This window comes from Micromys minutus, assembly GCF_963924665.1.
Source record: "Micromys minutus genome assembly, chromosome: 8".
NCBI classification, from domain to species: domain Eukaryota; kingdom Metazoa; phylum Chordata; class Mammalia; order Rodentia; family Muridae; genus Micromys; species Micromys minutus.
The window spans coordinates 8,715,448-8,736,238 of NC_137977.1; the positions used below are offsets into that span (position 1 = coordinate 8,715,448).

At 45.2% G+C, this 20,791-nt stretch overlaps 1 protein-coding gene across 2 annotated transcripts in view; it reads right to left on the reverse strand.

Moving 5' to 3' along the window:
- The window catches only part of B4GALT6 (beta-1,4-galactosyltransferase 6), a 52,415-nt gene that overhangs the window by 22,820 nt on the left and 8,804 nt on the right, over positions 1-20,791 (reverse strand). For both annotated transcript variants that reach the window (XM_080920331.1, XM_080920332.1), the window contains exons 2-3: positions 12,653-12,769; positions 4,363-4,476 (exon numbers count right to left, since the gene is read on the reverse strand). In XM_080920331.1, the coding sequence (XP_080776457.1) occupies positions 4,363-4,476; positions 12,653-12,769 (231 nt within the window). The remainder of the gene's footprint in view (positions 1-4,362; positions 4,477-12,652; positions 12,770-20,791) is intronic.

Consider the following 20,791-nt stretch of genomic DNA (forward strand, 5'->3'; position numbering starts at 1 on the left):
GTGTCTGCACACTTCTACCTGCCTTCTCCAAACTGTCTGCTTCCTTGGGCCACACATTCAACACCTTACAGTCCTGACTTCAGTGTCCTTCCCGTGTCTACCTCTCTTAGTTGGGTCTCCCCATCACTGCAGGGTCTCTCGCAGCCCATCCTCAGCCTTCTTTCTGACTCATTTCCTCTCACAAAGTGGAGACTCTAAGCTAACTTCCCTGTGCAATTCCCCCGTTCTCCATCTGAGATGTTTCTGTAAGCTGTTTGCCTCAGTAAAGGGTCACCAAGTCAGACGTCCTCCGAACAGATGTGACATCTGGCCAAGGGAGTTCCATTCCTCACCAGTGACCCTGACTTCAGCCTCTTTCAAATCTCTTTGTGGAGAACACACCTAGTCCACCATTCAACTGCCCACCTTAAATGACCTCATTCCCCAACAACGATGCTCCCAACTCCCCCCACCCCTAATCCATCACCCTTCAAAACTTGTGCTCTGATTGAAAGAAACCTGCACAGACTCATGATAGACCCTTTTCCACATGAGGACCAGGCCTGGCACCCTCCAAAGCCATCTTACTAAATCCTATGGGTTTCCTAGCACCGTCCACAGACGCTTCTACTCCAGGCTCACCTTCAGGGTGGCCCATTCACAGGCCCTCCAGCTGGAGCTGCTCTCCTCACTACAGAGCAATGCGAGCTCCCTGTTGGCCCCATGGTACCTTCTCTTGTAGTTTGATGCTGGATTGTCTTGAAGACCTAGCTTCAAAGTTCCCTCAGTGACTATCCTGTCGGCCTCATGCCTCACTCTGAGAGCAGAATACTGCATTTCTCTGGATGCTGCCTGCTGCTGGCCAGTTCCACAGGATCACACAAACCGAGAGCCCCAGTGTACACTCAGGCCTGCAACCCCGCCACTGACTTCACTCTAAAAGGATGTCCCCGTCTCTACAGCTGACATCCATGTACCATGACAGTTTGCTACATTTGACATTATGTGAGCTCTTCTAAAGTTTATTTGCTTTTCCCTCTTCCTGAATTTCAGTTCACTTATTAAACTCATCTTAGAAAGTTTCTGCATTCATAAGGTTTGTAACTATGGGAACTATCAAAGCAAAGACAGGAGAAGGAAGTCACTTTGAGTGTATTCTATCTGGATGACAGGACAATCAGGTGGAAGTCTGTCTTTACTGTCATGTGCCATACTCAACTGGCATCTCCCTTCTCTACCCAGAAAAATCAAAATCAAAACACCTATGCAAAGCACTTGTGTTTATGCCTTACGTGAGGACAAGCTGCTATTGGCTTGGTTATCATATAGACTCAGCAAAACAGCACAGATTTTCCCTCTGGGGGGCCTGTAAATATTAATATCAATGAAATAGTCACCCACCCTCTACAAACAAACACACATTTAGATTCTAGGAGCTGGAGAGATGGCTCAGCGGTTGAGAGCACTGGCTGCTCTTCCAGAGGTCCTGAGTTCAATTCCCAGCAACCACATGGTGGCTCACAGCCACCTGTAATGGTATATGATGCCTTCTTCTGGTGTGTCTGAAGACAGCTACAGTGTACATACATAAAATAAATAAGTCTTTAAAAAAAATAAAGAGTTCACTCAGACATCACATGATGCTGCTCACGTTGTCAGAGGGAAGACTGTTTTAAGTCTACACAACTAGGTCTGAAGCTCCGGGAGACATGTACTTCTCATCCCCTGGATCACTGGACAGTCTGGTTCTATCAACGAAGTAGGAGAAGGAAGAAAGGAATCCAAAAAACAGCCATTGAGCATCACAACCACACTGAGCTCCATCGTCATTCACAATGAAGGCAGCACCTCAATAATCCCGGGTGTTACCGATGTGCAGAGATGCCCTGGGCAGTCACATCACCAGTGAAGGGCTTTAACACTCGTGCACTCTCTCCCACCTCAACCCCCAACACCAGAAGCATCACTACTTTAGTGAGGCTTGAAGTCCCCTTCTGAAACATCACCTGTACATAGTCACATTTTCTGTCAAAACTGCCCTGGTTCCTCAGACATGAGGCTGGTGCTCAGTCTAAACCGAATAACCTTGAAGAAGCCTGCGGTAAAAAGGTTGGTGTCCCGCAGGGCTCTCCTGTTCTCTAAAACAGTATAGGATTCTAAGTGGGGGGAGGGCGGGGGAAAAAAGCAGCAGCAACTCTAAGCCCCAGGAGAGAGGCAGCCATGGAGCCCAAGGCCCTCTCACTGGGAGCTGAAGAACTGTAGGAGAGGGATGGCCGAAAAAGGGCCCACATGCCTGGCAGGCAGATACTCCCAAACTGTCTAATTAGTATCCATTATGAATTGACTAAACCATTGATGAAGAAAACAGTCACTAAACGCAAGACAAAGATTTCCTACAACTATAATTCTCTAAATATGCAAATTATGACGATGAAATTACTGTAATCAATACTCCGATGGAACATTTCCCAGTGGCTTCAGTATTACACAGACAAAAACACTTGTTTCGGGAAAACAAAGCTGTCACGACAAATGACAAAGGAGGCCATGGGCATCACTTCATGTTCCTTTTTCTGTTGTGGGACACACAGCTAGCACAAATCACTTCGGAGTCACTTCTCTTGGGACACAGAGTTGCACAATCAGAACACTTGTTCGTTCGTTTGTTTTGCTGGACCAATAAAACCAGACCCTTCCTGGCTGTGCCCTAACAGGTAGAGACTCCCCTGCACAGCCTGAGCTATGAAGTCCAGAACTCGGGGTCAGGATGGCCCAAGCACCACCAGCATCAGCAGGGCCCCGGAATGTTAAGAAGGAAACTGTCAGTGCCTCTGAAAGAGAAACTTAGAGTGTGTGTGATCGTGTGAGCTATAGAACCTTCTGGTGATTCTAAAGCACTCTCCAAGGAGGAAACCATACCCTAATACCACGTGACAACGTCAGCCTCCCTTTGTATTACACAGTTAGAACACCTATCAACAACTAACTAATAACCAACCCCCACCCACGGTAAGCAGTGATGGGTACATAAAACCCTCCCATGAAACATAGTTAAATAATTTTTTTAGAAAAACCACAAAGTCCATCAACATCAAAGTGAGATAAAACAGCCCTGCTTACTACAATAATTTGAGAGAAACAAGAAAGTTGGTACAGCAGCCGATCTCAAGTTATCAACTCCAAAGTGTGCGTGCGCACACACACAGACACACACAGACACACACACACACACACACACACACACACACACACACCCCGGAGCAGAAAGGGCGGGAGTATACTGCTCTCTACATAAAGAAGATAAGAGGATTTGTTTTTCTTTTTTCAGTTGTATGACTAACGAGAGAGAGAGAGAGAGAGAGAGAGAGAGACAGAGAGACAGAGAGACAGAGAGACAGAGACAGAGACAGAGACAGAGAGAGAGGAAACCACCTAGCTGCCCATCAGGTGAGACCTGGAAAATAAAACATAGTGTGTGTGTAAAAACATTCTCTACAATAGTTCAGAGAAAGAACTCAGACCCACATGGAAGACCAGGAGTAACTCCCAAAACACCGGCCGGAAAACTCAGTGTGCAGGTGGCATGTCATTTATACAAACATCTAATTGGGAGTGGGGGTTCTCTATCTCAGTTTTTCATTGAGAACAGATTTTCTTCACAGGAGATACTCAGGTCATGTCCTCCTCCCCATTTTCTCCCAGATTCTCCTTACTCACACAAGAACACACCTTTCTTCCTCATTAAACAAATAAGAACCCAAATAAGAACCCAATTTAAAACCCAAAATCAAAAACTAACAACTAGATATAAGAAACCCCCCCAAAAAAAACACAACACACACACACACACACACACACACACACTTGCACATGGAAATTCCACTAAAAAAAACCCACAAAATCAGAAACCATAATATTGGAAAAAAAAAAAAACTGTAAGATTAAAAAAGAAAAAGCCCAGACAAAGCATTATAAAATGAAAATGGAAAACCTCCAAAAATATTACTGTTAGCATCGACTGCCTGACATGGGACCTGTCCTTACGAGTGGTTTGTATGCCCTTGACACTCCACTGGAGAAAACTGATTTTTCCTTTGTAAGTAATTGCCAGGTGGACGCCATTTCTCGTTATCTTTTTTTTCTTTCCTATTTTTCTTCAGCTTTTCAATCATCATCAATCTCCACTATACTTCCAAAAATTAAAATTAAAAAAGAACACCCATGCAGCATATTAAGCATTATTATTATTATTATTATATTATTATTATTATTATTAGCACCCACAATAATGACCCACCTGATAACATGCTCAAACCATGTTGCTTGCAATCTTTTATAACGACAACAGATTAGTTCAGCAGAAAGAATCCAGGTCACACTTACGCATGTAAGGCAGCTTCTCTGGACAGGGGAGGTGCGGTGAGTACGTGAAGTTTTGCGGAAGATATGTTGTTGTTTGAACAAGATAGTCACTTGTATTATTGCCTTCGGGATAATCTTGGAAAGAGAGAAGAAGAAGAAATTTACAACCCAATACTGCCTCTTTCTTTGCCTTTAGCATGAACTATGTCGCAGTATGAAACAAACTGCAGTATTCACAGCAGCAGTTACAAGCAACGACCTGAAAAGAATATGAATAAAGCATACCACAGCTAGGCCAGACACTGTGCAGGACTTCCCAAGAAAGGAGCAGAAAGCCAAAGACCCTCCCCTTTACACACAACACAGCAGAGCCTCGGAACAAGGGCTCCTTAACCCTTCCAACGGCCACACCATCTGTGCTGCTTGAACACAGAGCAGAAGGATGGGGGCGGGGTGATTCCTTAACCTCACCTAGGAAAATCCACGATTTATCCACTGGGCTTACTTTTGGAACACAGCCTTTAAGTCAGTCACGTTCTTAACCCCAGAGGAACTGTGGAATTAGGCCCATTTCCTCGGGGTCATCAGGTTCCACGACACTCAGAGCCACGGCCTAGGCCTAGCGTGCCAGCAAATGCTCGCCTTCAAACCCCGGGCCAGCACGTGCTCGCTTTCAGAGTGCAACAGTCGGTTTCTCGGTTTGCTACCTGCTACTGGCATTTCCGGTTTTCGACATAGATGTCATCGCTATGAGGGCCGGAGAGATGGCCCCGTGGATAAAGTGCTTGCTGTGCTCGAGGGAGAACCTGGGTTCGGATCCCAAACGACCATGCAAACTCTACAAAGCCCGCACTGGAACAGGTGAGGTTCCAGGGGTTTGGCGGCCAGACCGTCAACCAGACTCGGTGAGAGCCTGTCTCAGAATCTGATGGTGGAAGTCATAACCAATGTATGCATCTCTCTCTCTCTCTCTCTCTCTCTCTCTCTCTCTCTCTCTCTCTCTCTCTCTCTCTCTCTCTCTCTCTCTGGCATAGACGCAAAATGCAAATAAATCTGAGGACCAGGATGTTCCCATTTCCTGCTGCATGGAGGAAGCTGGCCTGGCGTAGTTAACAGAGATAAGAGACAGAAACAACTGCCCAACTGCTCTACATCCAACCATGGACATAGAACATGTAAACCTACTCCGCAGTCTTCAGTAAAAGCTAACCCTCTAACTCATGGGAAAGGCAGCACTGTGGTGATTATGTCATGTGTCAGAAGAGCCACTGCAGATTAAGCGCCACCCCAGACCAGAAATTGTCACCATCCGTGAAGCTGGTGGGTGGGGCTACAGCCTGGGAAGCGGTAGACATTTGTGAGCAGAGCTACACTCCACTTCCCAGCACACTGACAGAAGATCCTGCCGAGGCTCCTAACGGGCCAGTGAGATGGGCAGAGGCTCCGGGTCCAAACCCAAAGAAGAGATAGCAGCCCAAAGAGAGAGGTTTGGTCCCAAGGGCCTGCGTGGAAGCCTGTACTGTAACTGAGGACTTGTCAGTGAGGCATTAGCCTAACAGGAATTTCACCAGGAAGCCAGCCCCTAGGCGCGTCCCCATCACGACGATGAGGTCCAGTGAGGCTCACTCATTCAAGGAGCTTTAAAAATCGTATCTGGAAATATCAAATGCAGATATTTTTATAACCATTTCTTCCTTCATAAGGAATTCTGCTCCGCCAGTGGGAGAGACTGGGCTTCTAAACATGAGCTCCGAGGCTGCACATGGCTGCAGAGATGGCTCAGTTCTCGCGAGGACCCCGTCCAGTTCTAACATCCGCACAGAGGAACTCAAACCACCTGTAACTCCACTTCCTTTTCTCCTTTTCTCTTGCCTTCCTCGGGCATCTCCCTCACGTGCACATCTGCCCACACAGGGACACACATTGACTCATAATTCAAAGGTAAAAGTAACTCTTTAAAAAAAAAAAAAAAGATTCTTGCTGGGCAGTGGTGGCCATTCCCTAAACACAACACTCTGGAGGCAGGTGGATCTCTGAATTTGAGGCCAGCCTGGTCTACACAGCAAGTTTCTAGAAAGCACAGAGCAACTCAGAGGGGAAAAAATAAAACTACTTCTCCACTAAAGATATTTATTACTACTGCTGTCAAACTCTTAAATTTATGCATTAGAGTTGCTTACAATAGACTTTCTTGCTTATTAAAATATAACTGAAACTTTCTTTTTCATTTGATAGGAAAGGGATTCTTATTTCAAATACATAGTTAAGAAAAACAAACAAGCTGAGCTTGCTGGCACACGCCTTTAATCCCAAGGCTCATAGGCAGAAGCAGGCACATCTCTGGGCTAGCCTGCTCTACACAGTGAACTCCAGGACAGTCAGAGCTATGAAGAGAGCCACCGCCTCAAGAAAAACCAAGTAACAGCAACAACAACAACAACACACACACACACACACACACCCCTCTAAAAATTACAGGTAAGTAAGTATATTGTAGCAAAGGTTTATAATAGAATCAAGGCAATCCCTTAGAAAGTAGAAAAGGACCAGAAATGTAAGAGGGTAGCAGATGAGCCGAGAAATCAGTACCAGAGGACAGAGTGCCCACCTCCATGGCGTTCGTCAACCCACAAAAGAAGAGACACAGTGTGAGGGGTCTCTGTAGAATCTGACAGCACGAAAACAGAGTAGTAGGAGGGTGCAAAGGGAGAAGAAAGGTTCCCAAAGCCTCAGAAAAGGGGGGACGAAATAAATAAATAGTCCAAAAACAAACCCTGCCAACAGAATGTCTGCTACGTTCTCAGAGGCAACGACAGAGGACAGAGAACACCACAGGGGCCCCTGGAAGCCTTTAAAGCCCGGCTCACAGTCGGTCTAAACAGCCCCGGGAAACCCCAATGACAAGCAGCAGAACTGCGCAGTGAAAGCATGGGGTGGGGAGGGTGTGGTGGGGTGCGGACAAGCAGTGCCACTAAATCACTTTGGCTGTAGGAACACAGAAACCACTATTTATATTCTGAACTGTGCGGATTGGATTCTAAGCCCTGTCTTTAGTGCGGAGACGTCGACCTAAATACAGAATAAATTGTGAGGTTCTAGGTTGTTCTCTGAGTACCAGGTCTGAAGGTGAGGGCAAGTCAGAGAAACGGTTTTATCATAGCCCCCTCTACCTTAAAATAAATGATTACTCCAACTTTAGAAAGCATTTTCTATAGCTTGCTCTTTAATATGAGATCTCTCTCTCATGCACATCTCTCTGCTTCCTCCTGCAAACACTGCTGGGGAGAACAGACGCCCAGTTCTGTCAGTGACTTCTGCGGCTCACCCACTTTTCTACTGCACATGGCGCGTTCGCAGCACATGAAAACGAAAATCAAGGCCGCCCTGGGTCCGCTGCCTTTGTGTGGCTCTCAACTCTGTTTCTGTCTGTTTAGGTTACTCAGTGGTTTGTTGTAAGATCTTATTCTAGCTCAGGGTGGCCTGGAACTCAATTCATTTTGTAGCCCAGGCTAGCCTTGGAGTTGCCTCAACACTCCTGCTCCAGTTTCCCAAATGCTGGGATGATGGGCATGGCCTCAATGCCTAGCCCACCACAATTTCTCCTTTATAAAACAGTTTTGCTTTTGTGTGTGTGCGTGAGAGAGTGTGTGTATGTTTGTGAAAGAGTGTGTGTGACAGTGTGTGTGTGTGAGAGAGTGTTCATGTGTGTGTGTGAGAGTGTGTGTGCATGTGTGTGTGAGAGTAAGAGAATGTGTGTGTGAGTATGTTTGTGTGTGTGAGAGACAGAGTATGTGTTTGTGTATGAGAAAGTAAGAGAGTGTGTGTGTATGTTTGTGTGTGTAAGAGAGACAGAGTGTGTGTTTGTGTGTGAGGGAGTATGTGTGTGTGAGAGAAAGAGAGAGAGAGAGAGAGTGTGTGTGTGTGTAAGAGAGACAGAGTGTTTGTAAGTGAGAGAGTGTGTGTTTTTGTGTGTGCAAGAGAGAGTGTCTGTGTGTAAGAGAGGTGTGTATGAGAGAGAGTATGTGTGTGTGTTTGTGTGTGTGAGAAAGTGTGTTTGTGTGTATGAGAGAGTGTGTTTGTGTAAAAGAGAGTGGGTGTATGAGAAAGTGTGTGTGTGGAGAGAGAGAGAGAGAGAGAGAGAGAGAGAGAGAGAGAGAGAGAGACTGTACTGCACAGTGGGGACCTGCAGAAGAGAGCATTAGAACCCCTGGACCGTGAGTTGCGGACGGCTGTTGGCTCCCACACAGCTGCAGAGAACTGACCTGGGGTCCTCTGCTCTCAGTAACCACGGAGATACCCCTCCAGCCCCACCAAGTAACTGTTTAGTCTTATGTAGGTTTTCTTGCTCTGCATACTTGATAAATGTGAGTCACAAACAGGGTCTCTCCTCCTCTGTGATCTACGATTCCACAGAAGGCCCAAGTGGATAGTCTAGGGCTAGACTTAGTACGTATTTCATAAAAGGACACCATCCTCACTTGCAGCAGCTTTAGTAAAATCCAACAATAATATTTTAAATGCCTGAGATGCTGGCTAATCATGTGAGCATTGAGTGTCGGAGCTAAAGAAACGACTATAAAGAAAGAGCACCCGTCACAAAGTGCTTCCCTGCTGCCCAGGCCATTTTTCCGGTGCCACTTCAGCCCACCTGCCACAGGAACCACGCCCGAACATCATTTCTAACTGAAATCAAATTGTCTTTAATCTCCAGACTGAGGCACGTGAGGCATCCGAGGCACAGAGTGCAAATAAACACCTCATGGCTGCTAAAACAGCCTGAGTTAAGTTTGTGGAAACAACACCGAGAAAACCCACACAATCATTATCCCTGTGAAGGTAGCGAGTGGGCAGGATTCACAGTGCCACCACGACTTTCACAGCCCTGCACGGTTTCCCAAGGCTGCTCGAGATAGACACACTTGGGCCTCACCGCAGCGTCTGTAAAAGGCAGACATTATTTCATCTAATGAATGGATGGTACCAATCTGAGCTCCAGGAAACCTGCCTGCCTACTCCCTCCCAGAACCACACCCAGATAAAAGGAAGCCTCCAGGTCCCAACACCACATTCAAATGAAAAGAACAGAGAAAAGAAGGGGACCAAAGGACACCCCTGAACAGCTTCCTGTCTGCAAGAGGAACCCTAGAAGGTGCTGTGGGAACTCCTTAGAGCTCTGATCTGCTCGTCCCTAACAGGCTCCATGGACTCACTCTAAGCATCCATTAGATGAGGATGTGAACCAGGTTTGTTCAAACAAATCTATCATCACTGCCTCACACAGCCCTGGTCACCTCATGGCTGCCCACACAGCCCTGGTCACCTCATCACTGCCCACACAGCCCTGGTCACCTCATCAGTACCTCACACAGCCCTGGTCACCTCATGGCTGCCCACAGAGCCCTGGTCACCTCATCACTACCTCACACAGCCCTGGTCACCTCTTCACTACCCCACACAGCCCTGGTCACCTCATCACTACCCCACACAGCCCTGGTCACCTCATCAGTACCTCACACAGCCCTGGTCACCTCATCACTACCCCACACAGCCCTGGTCACCTCATCACTGCCTCACACAGCCCTGGTCACCTCATCACTACCTCACACAGCCCTGGTCACCTCATCACTGCCCACAGAGCCCTGGTCACCTCATCACTACCTCACACAGCCCTGGTCACCTCATCACTACCTCACACAGCCCTGGTCACCTCATCACTACCTCACACAGCCCTGGTCACCTCATCACTACCTCACACAGCCCTGGTCACCTCATCACTGCCCACAGAGCCCTGGTCACCTCATCACTACCTCACACAGCCCTGGTCACCTCATCACTGCCCACAGAGCCCTGGTCACCTGTTACCCCCACTGTCAATAGTGACACCTCCTTTTCTCAACCCTACGGGCCACTCAAAAAGGCATCATTTTATTCTGAAAACTTACAGTTTCTACACAAAACTATTGTGAGTCTGTTTGCACTTGATGACAAGTATCAGACAGCGCTAAGAACCTTCTGAGACCAAATATACTCATTAACTGTCAGTCAATTTGCCTTCTTGAGTTAAGTTATAAATATATCAATCAGTTCTGCTGTAGTGCTCAGAGCTTTATACATTTTACTGGCCTCTTTTTTTTTTTAAGTGTTGGTAAATTATATCTGAGTGTTTGCAGAAATAATCGTGTGCATTTTAGCAATCATGTCTCCATCTCTCCTGGAAGGCTCCTTCTTTAACGACAGCTTTTTTCCTGAAACTGCATCTCCCATATCTTACTCATGTATGGCATACACTAATTGCTCAATAAACTCTATCTAAATGAGCTCGTCAGAGCCTCAGAACTGCCAACAGACTCCACTTCAGTCTCCCTGGGTGACAGAGCCCAGCTTCACTCGGAACCTGGGTGAGCGTATCTCAAACTTTCATTCCCAGCCCCCTGCGGCCATGTGATCGGGTCTGTCTGACCAGTGAGGTGGAGAAGGAACACACTGGGACTTCTGTGACCTCTCCAAGAAGGAGGTTATCTTTGGTCCCCTGACCCCCACCCCCCACCAAACCAAGAACAAGCTGAAAGGTGGCCGAGTGGAGTGTTAGCAGCCACTTTGGACCGTAGTTAACTCAGAGGTAATGTGGTGGGGAGGATGGGGAAAAGAGAAAAGCAACATGCTGAGGTTTGGGCTTAGGACCCTCCACAACGGCCACCGGCTACCAGCTTCTAAGACCTCACTCGGAAAGGAACACCTCTCATGTCTTCCGAAATACATTTCCCATCAGCAAGGGAATCCTATGGAAGGTTCTAAGAGGCTCACCAAGGTAAAAAATTCTTTGTCAAACCATTTGCTTCATCTTTATTAAAAGTATGGCTCACAGTGGGGAAGAATTTTATTGTGTTTCCGCAGGGTGCTGTGAGGAACTTCTGCTTGCTAAAGTTACTAGTGTTCCAGACAAGCTCAGCATAAAACTTATTCACATGGGTGAGGGGAGAGATGAGGAGTTCCTAGTACTCACACAGATACCGTAACCTAAACATATTTTACACTCCGGCTCAATGGACTAACAAACACCCCCCACCAGGGACTGAGACTGCGCTGTACCACATGGGCCGATTCCCTCGAGACAGTCTTTCTAAGCAAGACTAAGGTTTGAGGATTAAAGGAAAGAAAGCATGCCTAGATTTGGGGAAGTCATCAATAAATCAGACAAATGAGTAGCATGAATTCTGTACACATACACACGTCATCCAAAAACCTCCACCCCCTTACCATAGACCAAAATACCACTGGGGCTGCGGACAGAGGCTTTCACGTGGAGAGGAAGGGGGCGGAACTGATGAGAACTTAGTATGTTTACAATGGCACAGAGAGTTTTGATGTCTTTAACTATTTAAAAACAAAGATCTAAAGAGTGTTGCAAGGAATCTTAATGGTGATAAGATCTGCTGTTTCCATGGTACCTTCTGTCCTACATGTACTTTATGCTTATGGTAACTAGTAAGATATCAATGCATGCTATCAAACCTCTAAAAGAATCAAGTACTGACAAAAATATATTCCAAAATGCTTTTAAAAAATCTGTACATGTATCTCTCTTTTTAAAATAAAGTTGTAAGAAAAGAAAAAAGAAAACCAAACAAGAGGCTGGAGAGATGGCTCAGTGGTTGAGAGCACTGACCTCTTCTAAAGGTCCTGAGTTCAATTCCCAGCAACCACATGGTGGCTCACAGCCATCTGTATTGTGATTTGATGTCCTCTTCTGGTGTGACTGAAGACAGCTACAAGTCTACTCATATAAGTTAAATAAATAAATCCTTAAAAAACAAAAAATACACTGGGAGATACTTTATTTCCGTAACAGGGAAACAAAGCCACAGTCACCAAGTACTTCTTCCCATCAGAAAATGCCTAGTTTCATCAACTTGATATTAGCCTTGTGTGAATCTAATGGAGAGCCCATTCCCAGTTAACACTAAACAGGAAAGAACAGTCAGCAATGTCCAGTATCATAAAAATGTATCTCCCCTTTGTTTCTTTAAAGAGGTCATAGAGTTACTGAGAAGTACATCCAAAGCTAAATGGCTGTCCTATTAATCTAGCAGAACACTTAGGAGATCTCAACCTTGAGCTACAAGGATCAACCATCAATACAGTGATCTAGTGCTATACTGAGTCATGGACCAACCTGTCCACACACTGTTCAGAGGCACCCACTCAGCTGCACACTTAGTAGGAGATGCTAATCATCCCAACAGTGAGTTACGTGCAGGTAAAAGAGATAGAATCTAAGAGGTTTGCTTACTGACCTACAACTCAGTCTTACCTGTCCCGTTGAGCGTGGTGTTTTTATTGGTATACAGCCTAATCATGTATCCAATTGTTTTCACATTCTCTCTCAGCATGATACCTCTGGCTTGCACCATGAAGAGGTACGTGTTAGCTAGAAAAGAAGGACAAGAGAGAACAAAGGTCACAATACAATAAGACTTTCCTAGTAAGATAATATTCATACTTACTGAAATCCCCAAAAAGTGGACACTCAGTTATTTGCCATGCCAAAGGAGAAGACAAAATACAAGGTGCCTATTTCCTACTTTAAAAACTTAGGAACAAATGGACTTTTAAAAATCAAAACGGGGGCCAGCAAGATGGCTCAGTGGGTAAAAGTGCTTGCCACCAAGCTCAGTGATCAGAGTTTGAACCCTGGTACATGTGTAACAGGAAGAAAACCGATTCCCAAAAGTGGTCCTTTGACTTCCACTTGTGTACTGTAACACGCGTGCACCCGCGCACACACAAATAAATGTAAAGTTTTAAGTAAAAATGAAAAAAGTTATGTGGCAACGATTAAAACTTTCAATAAATGGTCAAGGTAGGGTAGAAACCCCGGGTCAGAATTTTCTACAACAGATAATATTTCTCTAGTTAACAGGATAAAACTAAATACACAAATTGTAATAAAATTCCTTAACTTCTACAAAATGTATAAACTAGTCATTGCAAAAAAAAAAAAAAAAAAAAAAAAAAAAAAAAAAAAAAAAAAAACACATTATTTATCAAAAGGACACGGTCTTGAATTTTAAATTCACTTTTAAAAATTCTATATTAATTTCCTAAAACAAAAAAATTCCACAATGGCAAGAATGACTTATCTGACAGTTAATACACTACAGATCACCATAACACCAGGATGGTGTCTACAAATCATCATAACACCAGGATGGGGTCTACAGATCACCATATCACCAGGATGGGATCTATAGATCACCATAACACCAGGATGGGGTCTACAGATCACCATATCACCAGGATGGGGTCTACAGATCATCATAACACCAGGATAGGATCTATAGATCACCACAATACCAGGATGAGGTCTACAGATCACCATAACACCAGGATGAAGTCTACAGATCACCATAACACCAGGATGGGGTCTACAGATCACCACAACACCAGGATGGGGTCTACAGATCACCATATCACCAGGATGGGGTCTACAGATCACCATATCACCAGGATGGGGTCTACAGATCATCATAACACCAGGATAGGGTCTACAGATCACCATATCACCAGGATGGGGTCTACAGATCATCATAACACCAGGATGGGGTCTACAGATCACCATAACACTGAATGTGATCTATAGATCACCATAACACCAGGATGGGGTCTACAGATAACCATATCACCAGGATGGTATCACCGTTCTGGAAGCCCACAAAGCCTCAATGTGTCTGAAAGAGTAGTAACTTAGAATCAACAGCTCTTGAATCATTTTTATGAGTTAGTTAAAGTACTATAATTCCTTTCAAACATAAGGTATGAAAAAAATCACCCGTCGGTATACAGTTTAAGGTTGGTTTCTTTAATTCTTTGTGGTGTTTCAAAAGCAGGCCCTGATTTCTCTGTGTTGAGGAAATCAGTAAACGAGCAGATTTCAGAACACCTTGAGTCAGGTGTGACAAGCCTTTAAGCAGGCAGGGAACTAATTCAGGAGACCCTCCAGAGAGCCCTACTTGAGACAGCCTACGGCACCCCATTCTGTCTTCTTACGGAGGTAGCACCACACAAAAGACCCCCTAAAGCCCCTTCCATGCTAACTTGTCTCATCACGAGGTTCACTCCCACGGCACAGACAAGCACCAAAGACTGCCCACTGGCGTGTGCAAGCATACACACATCAAAATAAATGTGACGGGATAGCCTCGCCATTCTAGATAGCAGTCTTATAATTACACTTACTCGTTCAGACCTGCATTTATTATGTACAGTTAGAAAGAGCACATGATTATAGTACGTTTTTGCACCTGTATAGATGCTAAGAGTGAAAGGGCATTATCCTGGATCTTAGAGACATAATCTTTAAAACCCACACACTTCCGGTTACAGGTAACAAAACTGTCTATAAAAAAATTATTATGATGTAGATAAATTTTTTAACCAAAGGAAATGCATTTTCTATTCACTGCATAGAGAAACTGGCATCAGAAAGAGCTGGGGACCACGCTCAACAGTGGGAAGAAATCTATTAGTTTATTAGATCATTTACAGCTAAGGCATTACATTCCTCTGGTAAATGGGCCTTGGAGAGCTGGTCCCTAAAGACAAAAACCCACTTGGGAATGAAGATGTGTTTAAACACAGAGCAGCCCACAGAAACACAGTGGTGTATCAGCAAGTCACACCAACCAACCGTCAGTCCCCAGCATCAGACAGCCACACTGACCCGCACTCAGCTAAATCCCGGATAATTATCAAGAAAATGAAATCCAATCTCTCTCTGGTAAGACTTAAAGAAAAAAATCCTTGTCTAAAATTCTCATTCCAACTTGTGAGAAACTATAATTCAGAAAATAAATAAGAAAGTCTTTCTCGGCTTTGCCCTGTGTCAGGAGACAACTCAGAAATATACTAAAAAAAAAAAAAAAAAAAAAAAAAACGCCGCTGCTTAATTAAAACCGTGCTGCGTGTTCTTTAATTAGCTCATTTTCTACTTCCCTCTACATAATGAGACATAAATCCAACTTGTTTGCCAGTTATCCTTTCAGAAGGAAGAAAAAACATCTCGGGGAAAGGAAAGAAAACCTTCCGTAGGCAATGGTTTACAAAAGCACACAGGCATTCTACCAAGGCTTCTGTCAGGACCCTTGCGAACCTGCCTCCTCCACGATAAAGAGAGAGGTTTGAAACGAACGTGTGTTGACCACCCTTCCCATATCCAACTCTGCTCACTACAGTGTTGAGCATCATGGTGAGGGCCGTCCACGTGCAGGGACACAGAAGTGCCACTGGACTGGGAGAGCTCACGCTCAGCTCCTAACTGCTGAGACACGCCTTGCTGCAAGGCGCTTTAGTATCAGGTGCCAGGTGGCCTGCCCACCAGGTCCCTTTGAAAGCAACTGTTCACCTGATACTAAAGCGCCTAGCGACGGGAATAATGGAAGAACTGCAGCTAAGAGGGAGTACAACTAGGAGACATGTAAATAACAGTACAAACGCACTAGGCTGGTAGATCACCAGAAGAATGATCAAGAACGAACACAAGTGGGTGAAGGGTCCATCAGGTGATAACACCCAGGAGGCCCTTAATTAATTCACCTCAGAAGAATCTACAGAGGAAGTGTTGGAAAGACGGCTCAATGGTTAAGGGCATTTGTTCCTGTAGAGCCCTAGGGTTCAGTCCCCATCACTCCTGTCAAATGCTCACAATGGCCCATAACTTCAACTCCAGAGAACCTGACGCTCTCTCGGGCCTCTGCGAGCACTGAAAGAAAAGTCTTAAATCAAAAACCAAAGTACAATAAAACAAAAAGATGATTTAGGAGAAAATATCCAACATCCAGCATTCGACATGTTTTACCGGGCTTCTCTGGAAGTGCCTTACACCTGCCATTTTAATCAATCCTCTCAAGCAACTGTGTGGGAACCAATATTATTCCTATTTATAGATGAAGAAATTGAATTGGGCCACGGGATAACCACATCTTTATTGCAAGTGATGGAGCAGTCACCATCACACCTCCTGACCATGCTAGGAGGTGGGCTCTTCCAACCTGTGTCCTTTGGAAGAGAAAGTAAAATAGTCTGTGGTTCAGCGGCTGGTACATTTGGGGGGGGGGGCAGCCAACAAGACAAAGGGAAGATTCCTTAGAAGTAGAATATCTGAGCATGCCTGGGGAGGAAGAGAGCACAAAAGATTCACAGCAGAGTTTAGTAGTGCCTTAGGGTTTTCATTGTTGAGAGGAGACACCACGACCAAGACAACTCTTACAAAGAACAGTATGTAAATGGGGCTAGCTTACAGGTTCGGAGGTTCAGTCCATTATCATAGTGGTGGGAGGCATGGCAGAGTTCAAGCAGACATGGGGTTGGAGGAGAAGCCAAAAGTTCTACATCCTGATCTGAAGGCACTTAAAAGACTGACTTCCAGGCAGCTAGGAGGAGGGTCTCAAAGCCCACACCCACAGTGACACAATTCCTCCAACAAAGCCACGCCTCCTAATAGTGACCTTCCAGGAGCCACAAGTTGCAAAGGAAGATGATCAGGACAGCTCCCAATGCAGAACGAGAAATGAGGAGACTGGGGTGGGGTGGAAAATCAACAATGGTGAGGAAGGGCTGTGGGCCTTAAGTTCTTAGAGGGATGGGGAAGGCAAGCCGCAGGGGAACTGAGTGGCCCAGCATTCAGTTCAGCAGAGTCAAGGATCTGGCGATGAAGAGACCATTCTGGTCATCTGGATTACTCAAGGGCAGTTGCTCTTACAGGAGAAAGGGGGAGGGGATGGGCACACACACAAGGCACATGAACACAGAGGCAGAAGAAACTCATGTGGTACCGGACCAGGAAGCCAGCAGGCACCTGCAAGCTCAGGAGGAAGTATCCTGCCAAGGTCTTGGACTAGTGTTTTAAGCCTTGCTCACTGGAAGGTGTGGAGCCCCAAGGAACTGATGTAGTAGCTTAAGGGGAGTCAACTTTGTTTACTATGAGATCAGTAAGAAAAACAGGAAAACAAAGAAACCCAGAGGTACCTTAAGGAGATTTGAAAACTGTTATTCAAGTGTAGATAAGAAGGGTCTGAGGATCAGCTCCTTAGAAGAAATGCAGCAGACACAGGGGGCCAAGTAAGGAAAAAGAAATATTTAAATCGAAAAGTTCTGGGGTTGGGGGAGGTCTCTAAGCCTGACAATCCAAGTTTGATCCTGAAAACTTACAGGGTAGAAGAGAACCAGTTCTAGAAGACTATTTTCTGACTTCACATGAATGCCTCTCTCTCTTTCTGTCTCTCCCTCCTTCCCTCCCTCCATCCCTCCCCCTCTCCCCCTCCCCCTCCCTTCCTCCCTTTCTCTCTCTCTCTCTCTCTCTCTCTCTCTCTCTCTCTCTCTCTCTCTCTCTCTCTCTCTCTCACACACACACACACACACACACACACACACACATGTAAATAAGAACAACACCAAGAAAGTGGCACCATAAACAGACTGCAATTCATTTCAAAAGCCAGAAGGGAGACAAAATGGCAGGAAAGAAGCTGTCTCCCACATCACCTAAGAACACACAGGAAAACAGTATCTCAGAAGACACCAAACCACGTACCCAACATTACCGCCTGAGCCAGGGACCTCAGAGTTTGTACCAACTACAATAATCTAAATGTTTCAGGCACTGTCAACTTGCCTTCTTTTCACATTCAGTGCCATAACCAACAAACCTTTGGAAATTACTCATTCATGTTCACAAAGAAAACTACATTTAGAACAATCATGGTAACACCAGGATTAGGCCAGATCAAGCATGAAACAGGATTTGTATTTTGCAGCGGGCCTCAACCTGTGGATTGTTGCTGCTTTGAAGGTCAAAAGACCTTTTTACACAGGGGTAGCCTAAGACCATAGGAAAACACAGATATTTACGCTATAATTCATAACGGTAGCACAGTAGCAAAATTACAGTTAAGAAGTAGCAAGGAAAATAATCTTACAGTTGGGAGTCACTATAACACGGGGAACTGTATTGCTGATGGTTGCAGCATTAGGAAGCCTGAGAGCCATTGCTTAAGGGAAAGGATTCAAAACAGAAATAAATGGTGGAACTGTGCCAGGCTGATAAACAATTCCCATCGGGCCAAAGTATTACAGTGTCATTACACGAAGATGAACTTGAGATGTGAAAACCATTAACCTGTAGACTCGACTCCATCTTCCAAGTTAGTCATGGACTGAGTCATGAAGAGAGAGAGAACCCTGTGTTCACAGTTCCTCTTCATCGACTGATAAGACACAATGGCAACAGGCAGAACAGCCATCGCCAATCCCATCCCAGCTCATGGCAGGCTGATGGCGACACTAAGAATTAACAGAACAACACATCTATGGCTTCTGTGCTCCGGCAAACATAATAATTGTGCTTGGATAGCATGTGTGCTAAGCTGGTCATAGCTCTCATTTTTAAACAAAACTGGCTGTCCCAACGGCCTTATTATATTAAGACTAGTCTCGTGGAGATAAGTTTACCTAGCAAATATATACTGTATACTATTTACCAAGCACTTCAAGAGACTAAGGGACCTTGTAGATTCAGAACCAAGACCCTGGGCTGTGGGCTTCGTCATGAGGTTCACTTGCCTAGCATGCACAAAGGTCTCATACCCAGTGCTGCATAAAACTGGAGCCCACACAAGAGATAAAGGCAGGAGAATCAGAAGTTCAAGGTCATCTTTGGCTACATAGTTTAAAAGCCAACTGAAGCTACATGAGACCCTGTCTTAAAAAAAAAAAAATCAAAACAAGGTTGAAGAGATGGCTCAGCAATTAATAGTGCTCTTGCAGGGTACCCCAAGATCAATCCCCATCACCCATGTTAGACGGCTTACATCTGCCTATAACTCCAGATCTGGTGGACACCCTGTTCTCCAAGGACTTCCACACTCGCACACACACACAATTAAAAATAAAATTTAGGGTATACTAGTGCACCCCTTTATCCCAGCACTCAAGAAGCAGAGGCTGGGTGATCTAGAGTAGTTCAAGGCCATCATGATCTGAAAGGCCAGACACCCAGGTCGGGGATCTTCTGACCCTCAAAATTCGAGTTCTCCGCACCTCCCAGGAAAGGCGACACCCCAAATCACTCACAAGAAACAATCTTGATGCAAACTGCAAGAGATTTTTTATTCCGAGCGCACTTGGGGCCCACAACCTCTGTACGTTACGTTGGAGTAGAGGGCTGCGGACCACGAGGGCAGAATTGGGACAGATTTTATATGGCTCATGACAAAACCCACCAATCGTGGCAAAGCCGGCGAATCACAAACCAATCATTTCATAGCAAAAGCCTGTGAGTTACAACCAATCATTGCAAAACCTGTGAATCACAAACCAATCACTTCCCTATAGTCTCAGAGGTCTGTATTTGCGTGGTCTCCTGGGTGGGGGTGACAATGGCCGTCAGAAGTCACTAGAGTCGGGGGTTTCTACGGTGCAGTTTGCAGAAGCCAGATAAGTCAGCTTATCTCCTGTTAACTTACTAGGTCCGGCTCACGTATCCAAGAGCCTGTCCTACACCCTTTCACCCAGTTTCATACAGAAAGCAGGTTCCGGAACAGCAAGGAGTATGACCTTATATCTGCTTACTGGCAGAGACTGGGTCTGGAATCTGAGTTATTTAGGGGTTCTTAGCCGCGGGGTTAAGGCTCCTTTAGCTTGGGGTCCTTGGAGGGGTTAGACTATAGTTTTTTATCCTTTCAGATCTACAGAGTGACCCCTGCATCAAAATCAAGTAATTAAACTTCATTTAGTTTAAAAATACATCTGAAAGAAAGGAAGAAAGGAAGATCTCAAAGAAATACAAACAGCCATTCGTGTATTCAGTCTTGTTTAAAGGCAGCATATTTCAAGAGTATACTTGGAACCAACCTATTGGTGCTTAAACATAAACCAAGGATGGTGTGTCCTGCCCTTGCTCATTTATAGCACTAGTCACCTCGAATATTCCCATTGCTTCTTCCAAGTATCCCAGGGACTCTAACTGAGCTCATGCAGAAATAAACCAGGAGGAAGTGCAGGGCCAGAGAAAGGAAGGAACATCAGGAAACCCAGTGCTGGGACAGATTAACAAAGCCGCAAATATAAACATGCCTGGGAAGTATTACAGAGCTGGTGTTTGCCACATCCACAGGATGAGTGTGGACCAGGTCTTCACTCGCGTAAGAATTTTATGAAACAGACAAAGAAAGCATGGTATAAACTATGGCTTCTACCTCCAAACACTGTTTTAATGATGAACACTTCAGAACTTCAATTTATTCATAGGAAGAGAAGAACTCTAAATCCAGACACAGAGAAGAGGACGCTGGACAGAAATGAATTTCAGCATCTCCCAACAGAAAAAGCAGCTTTCGGTTCTGTCTCTCGGCTGTTGACTCCAGTGAAAACAATCGGATTCCTCTTCCTTCCTGAG